Below are 16,136 nucleotides of genomic sequence, written 5' to 3'. Positions count from 1 at the left end.
TAGAAGAACTCAAGAAGGATTTTAAAAGTCAAATGAAGAGAGGTAGAAATAAAAATGGGAAAAGAAATGAGGCATGCAAGAGAGTGTCAGTAGCTTGGAAAAGGAAGGACAAAAATTAACTGTAGAAAACAAGTCCTTAAAAAATACAATTGGCCAACTGGAAAAAAGTACACTAAGGAAAACAAGTCTCTAAAAAATAAAATTGGCCAAATGGAGAAGGAGGTACAAAATCTAATAGAAGAAAACAATTTGTTAAAAATTAGAATTGAGCAAATGGAAGCTAATGACTCTATGAGACAGCAAGAATCAGCCAAATAAAAACAAAAGAATGAAAAAAATAGATGAAAATGTAAAATATGTCATTGGTAAAACAACTGACCTGGAAAATCAATCCAAGAGAGACCATTTAAAAATTATTGGTCTACCTAAAAATCACGATGAAAAAAAGAGCCTGGAGAGTATCTTTCAGGAAGTCATAAAGGAAAACTGCCTTGAGGTCCTAGAACCAGAGAGTAAAATAGCCATAGAAAGAATTGGCCAATCACCTCCTGAAAGAGATCTCAAATTGAAAATGCCAAGGAATATAGTAGCCAAATTCCAAAATTACCAGGTCAAAGAGAAAATACTGCAAGTAGGCAGAAAGAAACAGTTTAAATATCATGGAATCACAGTCAGGATTACACAGGACCTTGCAGCTTCTACATTAAGAGACCATAGGGCATGGAATATGATATTCCATAAGGCAAAGGAGCTTGGATTACAACCAAGGATCAACTACCCAGTGAAAATGACCATGATCTTTTAGGGGAGGAGATGGATATCCAATGAAATAGGGGACTTCCATACCTTCCTGATAAAAAGACCAGACCTCAACAGAAAATTTGATCGTCAAATACAGGACTCAAGAGACATAAAAAGGTAAATGGGACAGAAAGTACCAACATGTTATTAATAAGGGCAAACTCTACATCCCTACAAGGGAAGATGACACTTGGAACTCTTGAGAAGTATATTGTTATTACACCATGTTAAAGGGGTATACATAAAGGGGGTGGGTATAAATTGACTTTGATGTAATGATGAAAAAAATCTAATCAAGTGGGTTGAATGGATCCAAGTAAGTGAATTAATCTGATGTAACTAAGAAAATGCACTGAGAGAAAAGGAAAGGAGGAGGCAGACAAGGGTAAATTACATCACAGGAGAAAGCACAAAATCCTATTACAGCAGAGGGAAAGAAGGGAGGGAGATGAGCATTGTTTGAACCTTACTCTCATCAGATTTGGATTAAGAAGGGAATAACATAATCAGTTAGGTATAGAAATCTAACATGCCCTATAGGCAGTAAGAGAGAAAAGGGGAAAGAAAAGAGAGGGGGCTCATAGAAGGGAGGTGGGACAGAGGGAGGCAGTGGTCAAAAGCAAAACATTAGTGAGGAGGGAGAAGGAGAAAGAAAAGCATAAATGGGGGGGGATAGAGAGAAAGACACGGATAGTAATCATAATTGTGAATGTGATACGTGAATGTAATGGAATACTATTGTGCTACAAGAAATGAGGAACAGGCAGACTTCAGATAAACCTGGAAAGACTTGTATGGTTTGATGCTGAGTGAAGTGAGCAGAACCAAGAGAGTGTTGTACACAGTAACAGCCACATTGAGTGATGACTGACTTTGATAGACTTAGCCCTTCTCAGCAGTGTAAGGATCTAAGACATCTCCAAAAGCCTCATGAAGGAAAATACTATCCACATCCAAAGAAAGAACTATGGAGTTTGAATATAGGTCAAAGCATAGTTTTTGCTATTTTTTCTTCTGTTGTGTTTTGTTTCCTCTTTCTGGTGCGTCTTCCTATTAGTTCTAATTCTTACTTATAACATCACTAATGTGAAAAATGTTTAATAAGAATGTATATGTATAGCCTATATTAGATTGCATGCCATCTTGGGGAGGGAGGGAGGGAAGGAGGGAGTGGGAGAAAAATTTAAATCTCAAAAGCTTACGGAAGTGATTGTGACAAATCAAAATAAAGAAACAAATAAAGAAAGAAAAAAGAAAAAAAAAAGACTTGAGACAATCAACTTAAGAACTATTCCCACAGGACTCAAGAGCACCTGTACCTAAAATGCCTGCAGGCCTGGGCCTGCCATGGAAACCGTTTCAAGACCTAAGAACAATTGTGTTGTGATCTCCTCCCTTGTGTTTTGGTTTTTTTTTTTAGATGTATAAACTCTGCCTTGCACAGCAACAGAAGGCCCTCTATTGAGGGAGATTTCCATACGCAAACTTGTCTTCCTCACTCCAAAATTAACTAAACCACTACTTGATTCCTGAAACACCTGCTACTTATCTGTTTTGTTCAGTTGTGGCTACTCCCAGGTCAGAGACCAGTCTACTCAACTGCATTTCAAATTCTTTTGGCATATGCAGTTGTTTGAATGATGTCCCCACTACCAGAACAGAGATTATTTATTTTTTGTTTTGTTTTGGTCCTTTTCTTTGTTTTCTGCCTTTCTCTATATGTAAGGGCTTACCACAGTGTCTGGCATATAATAGGAGCTTACTAAATGCTCATTGACTCACTGAGAGTGATTTGGGGGATCATCAGATTTGCTCTTAGATTTTTAGCGCTGTTCAGTAATATTGGAAAAGAGAGAAAATCAGACTCCGTTCCAAGGAAAAGATTAAAGATTATATAGGAGTTTGAAGAATTCTGAACATTCTATTTCTTTATATCCTTCAAGTAAAATCAGTTCTATAGGGGCTCAATAATATTTGTTATATGCATGGTCCCCATCCAACCTTGAATAAGGTGCCTTTTGGGGAGCCAGGACTAAGCCACTAAGTCCAGGACAGGGCCTTACATCTGCAGAATAATCTGGAATCAGCCAAGCACTAAATAGCTGGGGACCATACTTTTGTCCCTATATCTAGAACCCAGTATGCTGAAAATTGAATGACACAAACACTATAAAGAGAGGCAGGAGTCAATGTTTAATTACTAGTGTATTTTTTTTTTGGTATTGTAAAGAAACAATGGAGTAGATCAAGAAGTATATCGAATATCCAGGTCCACATGAGGACTTCGAGGGTGCCTCCTGAATGTCCATCTTCCTTCTTATGCACTGAAAGAAGAAAGGAAGAGGCTTAGAAGAGATGAACTGTGCTTGACTTGGTCCATTGGCTAATGGCAATGAAAAAGTCATACATTACTGAAATTTTAAGAACAAAATAACAAAATTTGGAAAAAGACCCTGGGCAGGGGAAGGATGAATAGCACAAAGGAGAGGGGGAAAAGAATAGAAGTTTTGATTCTCATTCTCATTCTCATTCTCTCTCCCTCTCTCCCTCTCTCTACCTCCTTCCCCCATTCCCTCTCTCTATCTCTCACTTTCTCTGTCTGTCTCTTTCTCTTTGTGTGTCTCTATCAGGTAGAATGGTGCAGAAATAAGCAAAGGTGAGCAAATAATTGGGAGAAAAGAAGTGTGATGAGTCAGACTAATAGAAAAGGGGAAAGAGCTCTAAAAAAATTTGGGAACTGATATGATGTGAGTTAACAGCCATTCTATATTCAAACATAGACAAGGGTTCACTGAGAAGAACAATGAAATACCTTGGGGGTGAGGAGAGTGGATGACCTCCTTACTGGCCACCTTGAGGGCCTCCTTGTGGACCACCTGGACGGCCTCCTTGCTGGCCACCTGGAGGGCCTCCCTGCTGGCCACCTTGAGGGCCTCCCTGTGGACCACCTTGAGGGCCTCCCTGCTGGCCACTTTGAGGGCCTCCCTGCTGGCCACCTTGAGGGCCTCCTTGTGGACCACCTGGACGGCCTCCCTGCTGACCATCTTGAGGGCCTCCTTGTGGACCACCTTGCTGACCTTCTTGCGGACCCTCTGGAGGACCTCCTTGTTGTCCACCTGGAGGCCCAGGTTTTTGGTTACCACCTTGTTGCTGGCCGGGGTTCTGATCATCGTCCTGGGAGTCGTTCGGTGCTGGTACATCTAATGGATCCTCTGAATTTTGTTCATCCTCTAAGAGGAGACAGCACAGGTATAGAAATGTCAGAGGAAGGAAAAGGCCTGATAAGCAGTAGACACAAACAGAATGGGTTGTGACATAGGCTAATTGTCCTAAGGGTGGAGCCCTTGCTACCTTTCCAGTAGCGATGAATGAGACATGTGGATATCTAATAAAGGTCAAGAAGATCCAGGCTTGTCCCAGACTCATAGTAAGCCTGTGCAGTATTATGTGATTGATGATCACATAAGTGATTGGCAGGACCAGGCCTAGCATATACTCATAGAATGAGAGCAGCAGAAGGCATTGGCAGCTTGCCATGTCAAAAGCATGAGTTATCACTCTATATGAGTCTTGGTCACTCATGTTTCTTATATGTGCATCCCCTCATTTGCGAATGCCCACATGTCCTCTATGTATTGATGCCTCCTACATATTTCTTATAAAGTTCCATTCTTTTCTACTCAGTTCATATGAAGGAAAGTAAATTCAAGCTCCATGAGATTGTGAAAGTATTTAATTTATGTCATTTTTTGCCTTAATTATGACTGTCTACATTAGTACATTTTTTAAGTGCCTAAAATGTTCCAGGTCCTGTGACTGACCAGTACAAAGTGAAAGATCTCAGTGGTGCCACTACCCCCAACAACCTCCTAACATAGTCGTAGATTCTCTGTATCCCCCACTTACCCTCATCAGTGAATTGAGCGGAGCTCAGGCCCAACAGGGCTACTGAGAAGAGGAGCAGTAACCACTTGGTAGCGGGCATGGTGTCGACGTTTCCTGTGATGCATGGACTGAGGGCAGCTGCTCTAATAAGGACCTCAGAGAACAATGTCCCCTTTGAAATGTCACACAGCCCCTTAATGGAAGACATTGTTCATGTCCAGATCCCTCCCATCCCTAAGTTTTGTTTGGATTGAGTTTGAGGGCTGGCAAAAACTCCTGCCCAAAAAGTCATCACCAAATATAAGTTGGCCAAAGCCTTTGAAGCCACGTTGCGGGAAACCCCATATGTAATGTTGTGATGACAATAAAGGATAGTCTACCATCTTGTGATTTCCCTCCCATACAGAAACCTGGACTCCTTGATGGTATTTTGACATCCTGTGTTGTAAAAGTCATTTAAATGTCATTGACCCAGGTTCTTCCACTAGCTTTCTTCCAGTGCCAGGAATGAGCCAGGGAGGTCAATGTACAATGGAAGGATAAAATAACAGAAATGAAATCACCAGATACAGTAACTGTACAAGCAAGCTCTCCTGCCCCATCCCTTCCTATTAGAAGCTTCATAAACATCAGCAGCTGTACTGTACTCTTTGGTCAACTGACAATACCATGCTTCGTGTGACCAAGCTTCCATACCTTTTTCCATCATTCCTTCTTCACCAATGTCTTAAATATTTCCCAAACTTAACTAAATTATCTTTCACTTAATATTTGACATTCAGAATCCATTCATCCCCAAACTTAATGTGTCCCTGCATCATCCTTCCAAATATTCTGCTCACCAAATCCCTCTTATCTGAACTATTGCTGTAGGTGAAGAGGTTTTCACTCTGTTATTTCCTTTTGATATCCTATCCCCGATTGACTCAGCCCCTTCCCTTCCCAGATTCATAGACTCATAGGAACTAATTGACAGACCGAAATGGGAAAGGATTTTAATGGCCATATAGTCCATCATTTCCCATACAACAAACACGAAGCTGAGTAGGTGAGCTCTCTTGTCCACAGTCCAAAAGTAGGTAGCAGAGCCAGAGTGTCAACAGTTACCTATCAGTTTCTCAATTAAGGCAGAAATGATTTACCATTTATTATGCAGGATTGAGATTGGTCACTTTTATATGTTAAATGTAATTGGGATTTTTATTGACATTACTATAGTCATTGTACATGTTGTTCCCCTAGTTCAGCTTATTTCCCTCTACCTGAATTCAGAAAATTTTTCTTCTGTTTCTATGAATTTGTCATATTCTTCTTTTCTGATAATTAAAGAAGTAGTTCATTACATTTATATAATTATAATTTCTTCAGCTATCCTCTAGTAGATGGGCATTTATTTTAAGTGTGGTTTTCTACAGTTAAAAACAGTTATAAATAATTTCTTATATATAGGATTGTTCCTTCTGACTTTGACCTCCTTGACCTATCTTAACTACTCTTTCTTAATTCCAAATTATTTTGAAAACTATGCGTACCTATTCACAGCTTGACTGAAACTGAATAAATATGTCTATCTTCCCATTGTTGTTGTTCAGTCCTTTCAGATGTGTCTGAGACTTTGTGATCTCATTTGCTGTTTTCTTGGCAAAGATACTGGAGTAGTCTGCCATTTCCTTCTACAGCTCAGATGAAGATGAAGAACTGAAACAAACAAGGTTAAGTGACCAGGGTGACAGAGACAGGTGTCTGAAGCCAGAATTGAACTCATGAGGATGAGTCTTTCTGATTCCATGGTCCATCACTATCCACTGTAGCACTTTGCTGCCTATTATCCATCAAAAATAAACAGTCTCTGTCTGTAAATAACTTTACATTTGAGAATTATAAGGCTAAACTTCAGAGTTATTATCATTTACAGTCATCTTGTAATTAATTATTTGGAATAATCTTCAATATGGTTGTAAGTGTTTTGAAATTAATTGGAAAAAAATACTCAATTTCATAGTCTGGGAAACTTGGCCATTGCTTATTTTTACTGAACTAATATTTTTTTTCTTTTTTCTTTATGATTCTCTGTTACAAGGGATGCCCAACTGGGCAAGGGAATGGTGAGATTTATTTGGAAATTAGATTGCTCAAAAATAAAAGATATAGATACAGACATAGATATTTAAAAGATGCATACATATGTATATATATATATATTTAAAAAGAAAACAATTAATATCCTCCTTGGCCATTTAATTATGGGGGATATTCTTGGTCATCTATTGGTCTCAGTCTCATATACGACTTGGATATCAGATCATCTGAGATATTTATTGTAAATGTTTTCTTCCTGCAATGTTTGTCTCTTATTCTAATTGCATTTATTTTATTCATATAAAATTTTTGACATTTTATATACTAAAAATTTCACCATAGTTGTCATGATTGGAAAGTATACAACTTTCTGTTTTCTTCCTTCCTTCTTAGTTTGTTTTTCTTTCCTTTATTTCTTCCTTCTTATTTTCCTTTTTTTCCCTTCCTTCATCATTCCTTCCTTCCTTCTTTATTTTTTCTTTCCTCCTTTCCTTAATTCATCCCTCTCTTCCTTCTTTCCTTCCTTCCATCCTTCCTTATTTTCTGCCCTCCTTCTTATGTCCCTTGCTTCCATAATTTTTTTTACATTTACGTTGCATATCTGTTTGGTCGTTATTGCCACACTAGGTGTCATATCTAGGATTTTTATGCAGTTTAGGTAGCAATTCTTGTCATTTAATAAACAGTCCTTTCCATGATACTTATGTTCTTAGATATGTAGAATAATGAACTGTTGTCTTATTTGGTCAGTTTCATTTATCTGTTTTTAAATTTTTTATCTAATGTGAAGGAATTCTCATAACGTTTACTTCCTAATATTGCTTGACATCTTGTATTAGATTAATTGCATTTCTGCTAATTATTTCCTTGCGATTCAATATGTTTTGTTTCTCTAAACAAATATTGTTTTATTTTGACTATTTCTAATAAGTAACCTCTTAGTAGTTTAATTTTTTATGTCACTAAATGTATGAATTAATTTAAGTGGTAAAGACATTTTTATCAAATTGACATGCCCTCATGTGGAATGGTACATAGGTCTATTATTTTTTTAAAAAGAAAATGTTCTTTCTTGAGCTTTGAGAAGAACTCATCAACAGCAACATAGAGAAATTATAAATGAAAGAACTCTTAGCATAAATAACACAAAGCTGTCCTTGGAACCAGAGAAACCTGTGTTTAAATTCTGTGTCTGACACAAATTAGCTGTGTTTCACTGAGCAAGTTGTCTAACTCCTAAGTGCCTCAGTTAGCTCTCGGAGTATAAGTTATAGGTGGGTTGTCAGTATTCACAGATGGAGTTTCCTTGCCAGGAATCAGCTGGTCAGTTGTTGGTATTCAGTCCTTTCAGACTTCTCATGACCCCAGTTGGGGTTTTCTTGGGAAAGGCACTAGAGTGGTTTGCCATTTCCTTCTCTAGCTTATTTGACAGATGGAGAAACTGAGGTAAACAGCCTTAAGCTAACAAGTGTCTGAGGCCAGATTAGAACTCAGGAAGATGAGTCTTCCTAACTCCAGGCCTGGTGCTCTGTTCCTCGTACCACCAAGGTGCCCTTGAAGTCAGTTAGAAGGATGAAATCACAGATGACCTTGACTCATTTTCCTTTCAAAACAACAGCAGCAGCAGCGACAGCTCACAAAACCACAAACGATAATATTTCTGTTCATTTCCAAGTCAGATCTCTTCTTCATCTGTCCTCAGAAATGACAATGTCCCTGTGGTGTGGAGATTATGATCATCTTATCTTGGAAGAAAGATAGTGAAATCTGAATTTGTAGGAATGAGGGAGATAAACTGTGGCATGTCTGAACCAACGTTTCTTGCTCCGAGTCAGCAAAATGAAAGTGTCCTATAAATGGTGAGATAACATAAAAAATTCCATGAGGTTTTTCAGCCTGAACCTCAAAAAATTATTGTAGTAATCAAACAGTGAAAGAATGTGTCCCATCAAAACCACAGCTGACTGAGAGAATTAAGCTGAATCTTGGTTTGATAAAGATATTTGGTTACCACATCTCAATATTTTACTAATTTTAATTTCTTTTTCTTCTTTCTTTGAATAGCAGCATAACTTTCCTAGGATCAAAATGATTTAACCAAAAGTCAAGCATGCTGAGTTGTTTCCAAAAGGACAGGGTCAGAGATGAATTGTTAGTTACCTGGGAATACACATTGTAAAATACATAATTCTATACTTTGGTTTGCTATACTTTGAGCATTTCATGTCAGTAAAAAAATTATGACCAAAAGGATAAATAAAAATAAACATTCCCATTAGTACAAGGACACTTTTTTGTTTGTTTCTTTTCAATTTTTATTATTATTATTATTATCTAGGAGACAGCTATATGTTGTAGTAGATAGAATGCTAGAATTAAAGTCAGAAAAATAAAGCTAGAAAAAAGTCAAGAAAGTTGTCGCATTCCTATTTCTATTTGAGGTATATACTGGTTGTGTGACTCAGGGTAAATCATTTTGACTTTCTTAGCCTTAGTTTTCTCACCAATAAAATGTGAATAATAGCAGACACCTCAGAGTCTCAGAAAAGATAACACAAGCAAAACACTTTTTTTCAAACATTCTTTTTTTAAAAAAATATTTATTTATTTGTTTTTGGTTTTCAACAGTCACTTATATAAGATTTTGAGTTCTAAATTTTCTCACTTTCCTTCTGCTTATGCCTCTGCAAAAGTCTGATATTGGCTATACATGTACAATCATGTTAAACATATTTCCACATTAGTAATATTTTAAAGAAGAATTAGAACCAAAGGAAAAAAAAACATGAGAAAGAAGAAACAGAGAGAGAGACAGATAGATAGAATATGAATGAGTAGTGTGCTTCAATCTGCATTCACACTCCATAGTTCTTTCTCTGCATGCAGATAGCATTTTCCATCATGAGTCTTTTGGAAATGTCTTAGGCACCTGTATTGCTGAGAAGAGTTAAGTCTATCAAAGTTGGTTATCACACAATGTTGCTGTTACTGTGTACAATGTTCTCCTGTACTGTGTACAATGCTCACTTCACTCAGTATGAGTTCATGTAAGTCTTTCCAGGTTTTTCTGAAGTCCACATGCTCATCAATTCTTGTGGAACAATAGTATTCCATTACATTCACATACCAAAACTTGTTCAGCCATTCCCCAATTAATTGGCATCTCCTTAATTTCCAATTCTTGGCCACCACAAAAATAGCTGCTATATTTTTTGTACATATATGCCCTTTTCCCAGTTTTATGATCTCTTCGGGATACAGACCTAGAAATGATATTTCTGGGTCAAAGGGTATGCACAGTTTTATAGCCCTTTGGGCATAGTTTCAAATTGCTGTCCAGAATGGTTGGATCGGTTCACAACTCCACCAACCATATATTAAGTATTCCAATTTTCCCCACATCTTCTCCAACATTTATCAGTTTCTTGTTTTGTCATGTTAGCCAATCTGATAGATGTGATACACATGCAAAACACTTTGCAAACCTCACAACACTATAGAAATATTAGCTATTGTCATGTGTTTCCATTTCTTATATCCTCTATTTTAGAGGAAATATCCCAGTCACTGCACTAGAATATAGTACAGTGTTTTGTATTTATATAATGATTGATAAATTGTTGTTGAATTCCCTTGCATTGAATTGATTCTGGTCTAACCACATCTTGTCTATAATATATCTCAAATATCATACACAAAGAATATCCACATTTAGAGAAAGACCTTTCTCCCCCTCCCCAATATTCCTACAACCTAGAGAGTGTACTCTCCAACATAGTAAATGTATGAATGTAAGTTATTTTTAGTAATAGATTAAAAATTTGCTTGTAAGGTTTCAGGAAATTACCAGTGCAAACCATTTCTAAAGAAGACACTTTTACTCACAACAGTGATCTTACTATTCCAAACCTATGCAGACATGGGACAATATGGTCCAGTAGGAAGACCACTGATTTTGTGTGTGTTTAAGTATTTTTTTTGTTTTGAACTTAACAGTCATGAGGTATGATACTATCAATGGAAGAGACTTTGAAAAAACAGTGAACTTTTTACTGAAAACACATGAGAATATAATTTAATATGGTAGTAATGAAATATTTGTATCCAGATGTGTTCTCAAGAGCACAGAATGCTTTTACCTTCTTAGTTCTGGACATTATGTGTTTCTTAAAGGTGCCAAGGTATGCCTACACATATTTTCCCCCATTTGAAGTTGATTCTTTTGAAATGCAAATATAAGATTTTATACACATCACTATTATTTATCATCTTGTTTTACTTGGGTCATTATTTATTCTGATGTTTTTGGATATTGGCATGGTCATGTGACATATTGCTACCCCTCCCAGCTTTTTTGTTTTTATTGGAAAATTAGATAATCATGTCACATGTGCCTTTTTTGTAGGTCATTGATAAAACCAATAAAAACAACATGGCCTATGATAGATGCATGGGAAATTCCATTCAAAACCTAATTTTTGATTTAATTATCTTAATTATCAGGGATTTCATATTGGCTGACCTTTTGAATATGACCATTAAAACCATTCTGAATGCATTTAATTACCTACCATCAAAATTTTATCTACCTATTGAACCACAAAAATAGGAAGGCTTTTGTCAAATGATTTCCTAAATTGTAGGGAACCATGTCCATAACATTTCACTGAGCTGTCTATCTAGCAATCTTATGGGGAACAAAAAAGAAGAAATAGCTGGTGTAGCATGACTAGTTCTTGATGAAGCCGTGTTGCATCATTGGGAATCCCAGTCCTCTTTTGGTATATTCACTAAACATCTCTTAAATATTATATTCTAGTATTTTGCTGGGAATAAAAGACAAATTCACTGGCATAGAATTTGTAGAATTTTCTCTACTCTTCTTTCTTCCTTTCAGTTTTGTCATGATTAGAAAAAGGAAAATGGAATTAATTCTAACATGCAACCTTACTTTGCTACTTTGATGGCTTTTCGATTGCATTAATTTGGCTAATCCCTCCAATCCCACTATCCAATGCAGATAGTAACTTGTCCATGTTCCCTAATATGTATATGCCTCTCATCAAGCCCTCTCATAAAGAGTCCACAAGGATGTCTAACCAGCATTCCTATGGCTTTGCTTTTGATATCTTGAAGTCACGTGCATTTCAGTGAAGCACCCTGCCAAGACATGCTTCATGAGTGCCCCACCTTCTATTTTGGTCATTCGTGTCCCTAATGATATTTTTTTTAAGTCTAAGTTTCTTTTTATAATTTATAATTTATTTATTTTAAACATTCTTTTTTTTAAATTTTGAGTTCCAGGTTCCAGATTAATTCCCTCACTCCCAACCCTCCCCCACCCACTGAAAAAGCAAGAAATAAGTCATTAACTACACGTATGAAATCATGGAAAGCCATATTGTGAAACAAGGAAAAAAATAAAGAATGTGAAAAAAAATTACACTTCAGTTTTTACTCAGAGATCATCAGTTCTATTTCTGGAGGTGGACAGCATTTTTTCATCTTGTGTCTTTCAGAATTGTCTTAGATCCTTGTATTGATCCGGGTGCTATTGAGCAAGCCACTTAACTATTTTATGCTTTAGTTTCCTAATCTTCAAAATAGGAGAAGATTATACATGTACCACTTACCTCACGGATTTGGTTTAAGGAAAGTATTTTGAAATTTTTCAAGTCTTTTGGAAGTAGGATTCATTACTAACATCACCATCAAATCCCAAGAACAACACCTGTGGCTATCACCATAATTCACAGATCATAATAACCTAAAAGTGAAAAAGATGACACATCTCTATGTATTAAAGCAGAGATTCTTGTGTCTGTGTGTGTGTGTGATTCCTTTGCCGCTCTGGTAAAGCATATTAGCTCATTACCAGAAAAAAAAGCTAAATTAAATGCATAAGTGGCTTATTTCACAAGTAACTAAAACTGTAAATAGCATGGTACTTGGGTTTTGCTCCAGGGCACTGACGTTTCTCCTTTGATGAATGAAATACACGCATTTTACAGTCCGGGATATCATGGGATATAACCACTGCTTTTCCAACTCCTGTTTCCCACTGACCTGCAACCCTCCTTCAAGACTATTGTCTTCAATGCCATCTGGGAGAGTATTCAGCTGCCCCTTCTCCCAGCACAAATGCTCTTAAGACTGGAAAGTCCTTCAAACCACCTTGCCTTTCCAATTACTTCTCCCTCTGCTCCTACTGTTTTGGGCCTAAGTAGGAGTATTTCTAGTTACAACTCTGGCAACAAATCTGTTGGGTTGGAAATGAAGATAAGGACCAGAAATAAGTGCTAAAGTAAAATAAAAAAGAATAGAGGGGAATAGTGATAAAATTCTACCTATTCAGGAGCAGATAGGAAGAATACATTGATATTGCCATTACTTTTGTCTCATGTGATTTTATTTGTAATTACCTCAAAGAAAATGATATCCATCCACCAGGCAGGAGGGATTCAAAACTTCATAACAGAGGAAGAGAGAGACAGACAGACAGATATAAAACCTAAAGACAGCAAGGTAATGCATTGGGTAAGGGCACTGAATCTGGAGTCAGGAAGATTTGAATACAAATGCTGTCTCAGATACTTACCACCTGTTTGACCTTGGACTAATCATTTAAACTTGGCCTGCCTCAGTTTCTCAATTTGTAAAATGGATATTATATTAATAGCACCTATTTTATAGGGTTATTATGGGAATCAAATGAGTTAAAGTATGTATAATATTTTGCAAACTTTAAAATGCTATATAAATGGTATTATTATTATTATTATTACAAATGAAGGGAGAGTATCCAGTGTCCATTGGATCTATTTTCTCTTTTTTCATACACTATAGTCCATTTCTCAGCTCTCTACCTTTGTACTCCCCATACTTAGAATGCTTCCCTTCAGAATCTGTGGTTCCATTCAAGATCCAGCTCAAATTAGTCTTTTCCAATCCTCCCCTCCCTAATTCCTCTAGTGCCTTCCTTCCCTTTACTCTATTATGTATCCTTCTGTATCTATGTTTACATTGCTTCCCCCATATAATGTAAGCTTCTTGAAAAAAGACACTTTTTTCTCTTTTTTTTGGTATTTTTTTTAGCTTTTTCTTGTATTTCCATTACTTAGCACAATGTCTGGCACACAATAAGAACTTAATAAAAGCATGTTGATGGACTGATTAATTGAAAAAAAAAATTGATTGACTGATTGATTAATATCATAAGCACAAAACTATTTCCACATGGGTGAGGGGAGAAAGGGTGAGTTGCTTGTGGAATGAGGAAGCTGGTCAAAACTCACTTAATCAAAGAGTACATAAAAGCCTGAATAATTTTTATTCTGACTACTTGTGAAAGGTTTTATGTAACTCTATGCTGCATGATCAAACTACAATGTGCATTTCTCATGGAAACCTCTGTCTGGAATTGCGCATACCCTACTTAGGAGAGCTCAAGCACCTCCTTAAACAGTCATACACATGTCTGCAGTTTGTTATTTGAGCTCCAACAAAAACAATTGAAAAAAAAGTGGTTTTAGTTTCTTTAGTTAAGAAGGGCACTTAAATAAAATTGTAGGTGAAATGGTTACTTTAAGGCTTTCCCCTTGCTTTGGAAAGTTCTTCCAAATGTTGAGGATAATCCTTGATGGGGAAATGTTTGATTCAATGATACTCTTTCCTGGTATTGTCTTCTTACAGTTTATTGTGAAAATAACGATACTGATGAATAGATGCAGCCATTCAGCTTACTCCCATTCTGGGCGCTGACCAGTTATCCTATCGGTGATCAATGAGACTGTCCATTTCACATCTGTGAACTCTTACCCTGTCAAATTTCTATCCATGTTACTGATTTTTGGGAAGAATCAAATGTCCAAAGTGTTTTCAGTTGACAAGACATTGCTTGAGAGATATCATGTGATAAGACTATCTAAACCAATTCTTTACTTTTTTGGTGCTCAAAGATCCATTTCAAATAAATCCATCCCAAAATTCTTGAGTTCACATAAAACCAAAAAGACAAACAAACAAATAAACAAACAAACAACAATAACAAAAACCTTTTTAGGAGCAAAAGAGGTGAAGTAAGAAGCGACTTCAAAAAATGCAGTTTTTAAAAAATGTATTGATTTACAAAAGAGGGAACTGAAGTCTAACTAAGTGAATGAATGGGAAAAAATTGCCAATTGCATTAAGTCAGCATGGAGTCACAGATGGAGAATGAGGGCCACTTGAGTTGATGTCCTATCTCCAACACATATTAGGCAAGTCACTTAATTCCTCAGTTCACTAAGATAATTGCAGTTATCACTTTCACATTATGACTTTGCCTATCATGGTTTTAATATATCATGGGTTGGCATCAGAAATTAAACGGGGATTTTGGGGGCCTCTTGTGGAAGCCACAGACAATACACTAAGGCCAGCAGATGACAAAGAAAAAGTTTAGAAACTCAAAAATGGATAAAATATGTGTAGGGTATTATATAATATCAATATATTTCACTTTTAATGTCATTAACATAAATACTATCTTTTTAATTAAAATAAGTAAAAAGTTTTTATTTCTTTTTCATGCAGTAATTTTATTTAACATTGACCTGCATATATCTTATGACTAAGTACTTAAACCAAATTTTACAATAAGGTAAATAAAAAAATCAGACTTCTTCTCTGGTACAAAGGGAAGTTAAAAAATTTTTTCATGGATTCTCCAGATCATGGGAGTGCTACTCCACTAATGGTTCATGAGGCAGGCAGTTTAGTTTTTTGCAGACATGTCAATGTATGTGTGACTCCCTCACCCTGTAGATCCATGGGTAACTAGTAAAGGTAGTGGCTTCAGGTGTCTAGCGGGCTTGTACTTAGATCCAGAACCCAGGTCTCCTGAGTCTTTACTTTTATATTATAGCTGGGAGGTTTGTATTGTAGTTGTACATTCACAGGAACTGAATAGGTAGGGGGAGGTTAAGAGTAGTCATTCAGTGGATGGTCTGGAATGGGACCGCCTCTTATCACCCAATGGACACTGTGATTAGTAACATTTACAAACTGTACACACCTAGATTGGATGAAGTTTTCCAGGATAATAGTTTTATCATCTTGCATTCCTAACTATAATTATAGAAGACCAAGCCAGTTGTTGGGAATATAAAAATATATGCCTGGTAAATGGACATGTCAATCATGGTAAAACATAGTCACTCCTGTCATTTAGGGTCCAGGAATAGGCCGGTCCTCACATCTGTCTCCTTACTCAACTCTAGCAGACATTAGTCTGTAATTCACATCATGAACTTCATTGTCAGGGATTGCATTTAATTTGATGTATGGCTAGTTTTAAAATGTGATAAAGATGAAGAGAGAAGATCTGTGTT

The 16,136-nt window shown here is 36.6% G+C and overlaps 1 protein-coding gene across 1 annotated transcript; it reads right to left on the bottom strand.

The window, feature by feature from the left end:
• Window positions 1-3,040: 3,040 nt before the first annotated feature.
• Window positions 3,041-4,790, bottom strand: LOC114037542 (acidic proline-rich protein PRP33-like). The gene is made up of 3 exons (XM_027854465.1): window positions 4,708-4,790; window positions 3,614-4,031; window positions 3,041-3,125 (listed from the first exon to the last, which is right to left on the bottom strand). Exons 1-2 carry the CDS (start codon window positions 4,784-4,786, stop codon window positions 3,643-3,645), a joined length of 468 nt encoding a protein of 155 aa, XP_027710266.1. The 5' UTR covers window positions 4,787-4,790; the 3' UTR covers window positions 3,041-3,125; window positions 3,614-3,642.
• Between the last annotated feature and the right edge of the window lie 11,346 nt (window positions 4,791-16,136).

The sequence above is a fragment of the Vombatus ursinus genome, unplaced genomic scaffold (assembly GCF_900497805.2).
Source record: "Vombatus ursinus unplaced genomic scaffold, bare-nosed wombat genome assembly UNPS02010461.1, whole genome shotgun sequence".
Lineage (NCBI taxonomy): Eukaryota > Metazoa > Chordata > Mammalia > Diprotodontia > Vombatidae > Vombatus > Vombatus ursinus.
This window is presented reverse-complemented; position numbering and strand designations above follow the sequence as displayed.

Bases quoted from the DNA above. Each gene is read 5' to 3' on its own strand.
- LOC114037542 (XM_027854465.1), bottom strand. From the start codon at position 4,786: ATGCCCGCTACCAAGTGGTTACTGCTCCTCTTCTCAGTAGCCCTGTTG. The intron at 4,032-4,707 runs GTAAGTGGGGGA...GTCTCCTCTTAG, and splicing joins CGCTCAATTCACTGATGAGG to AGGATGAACAAAATTCAGAG.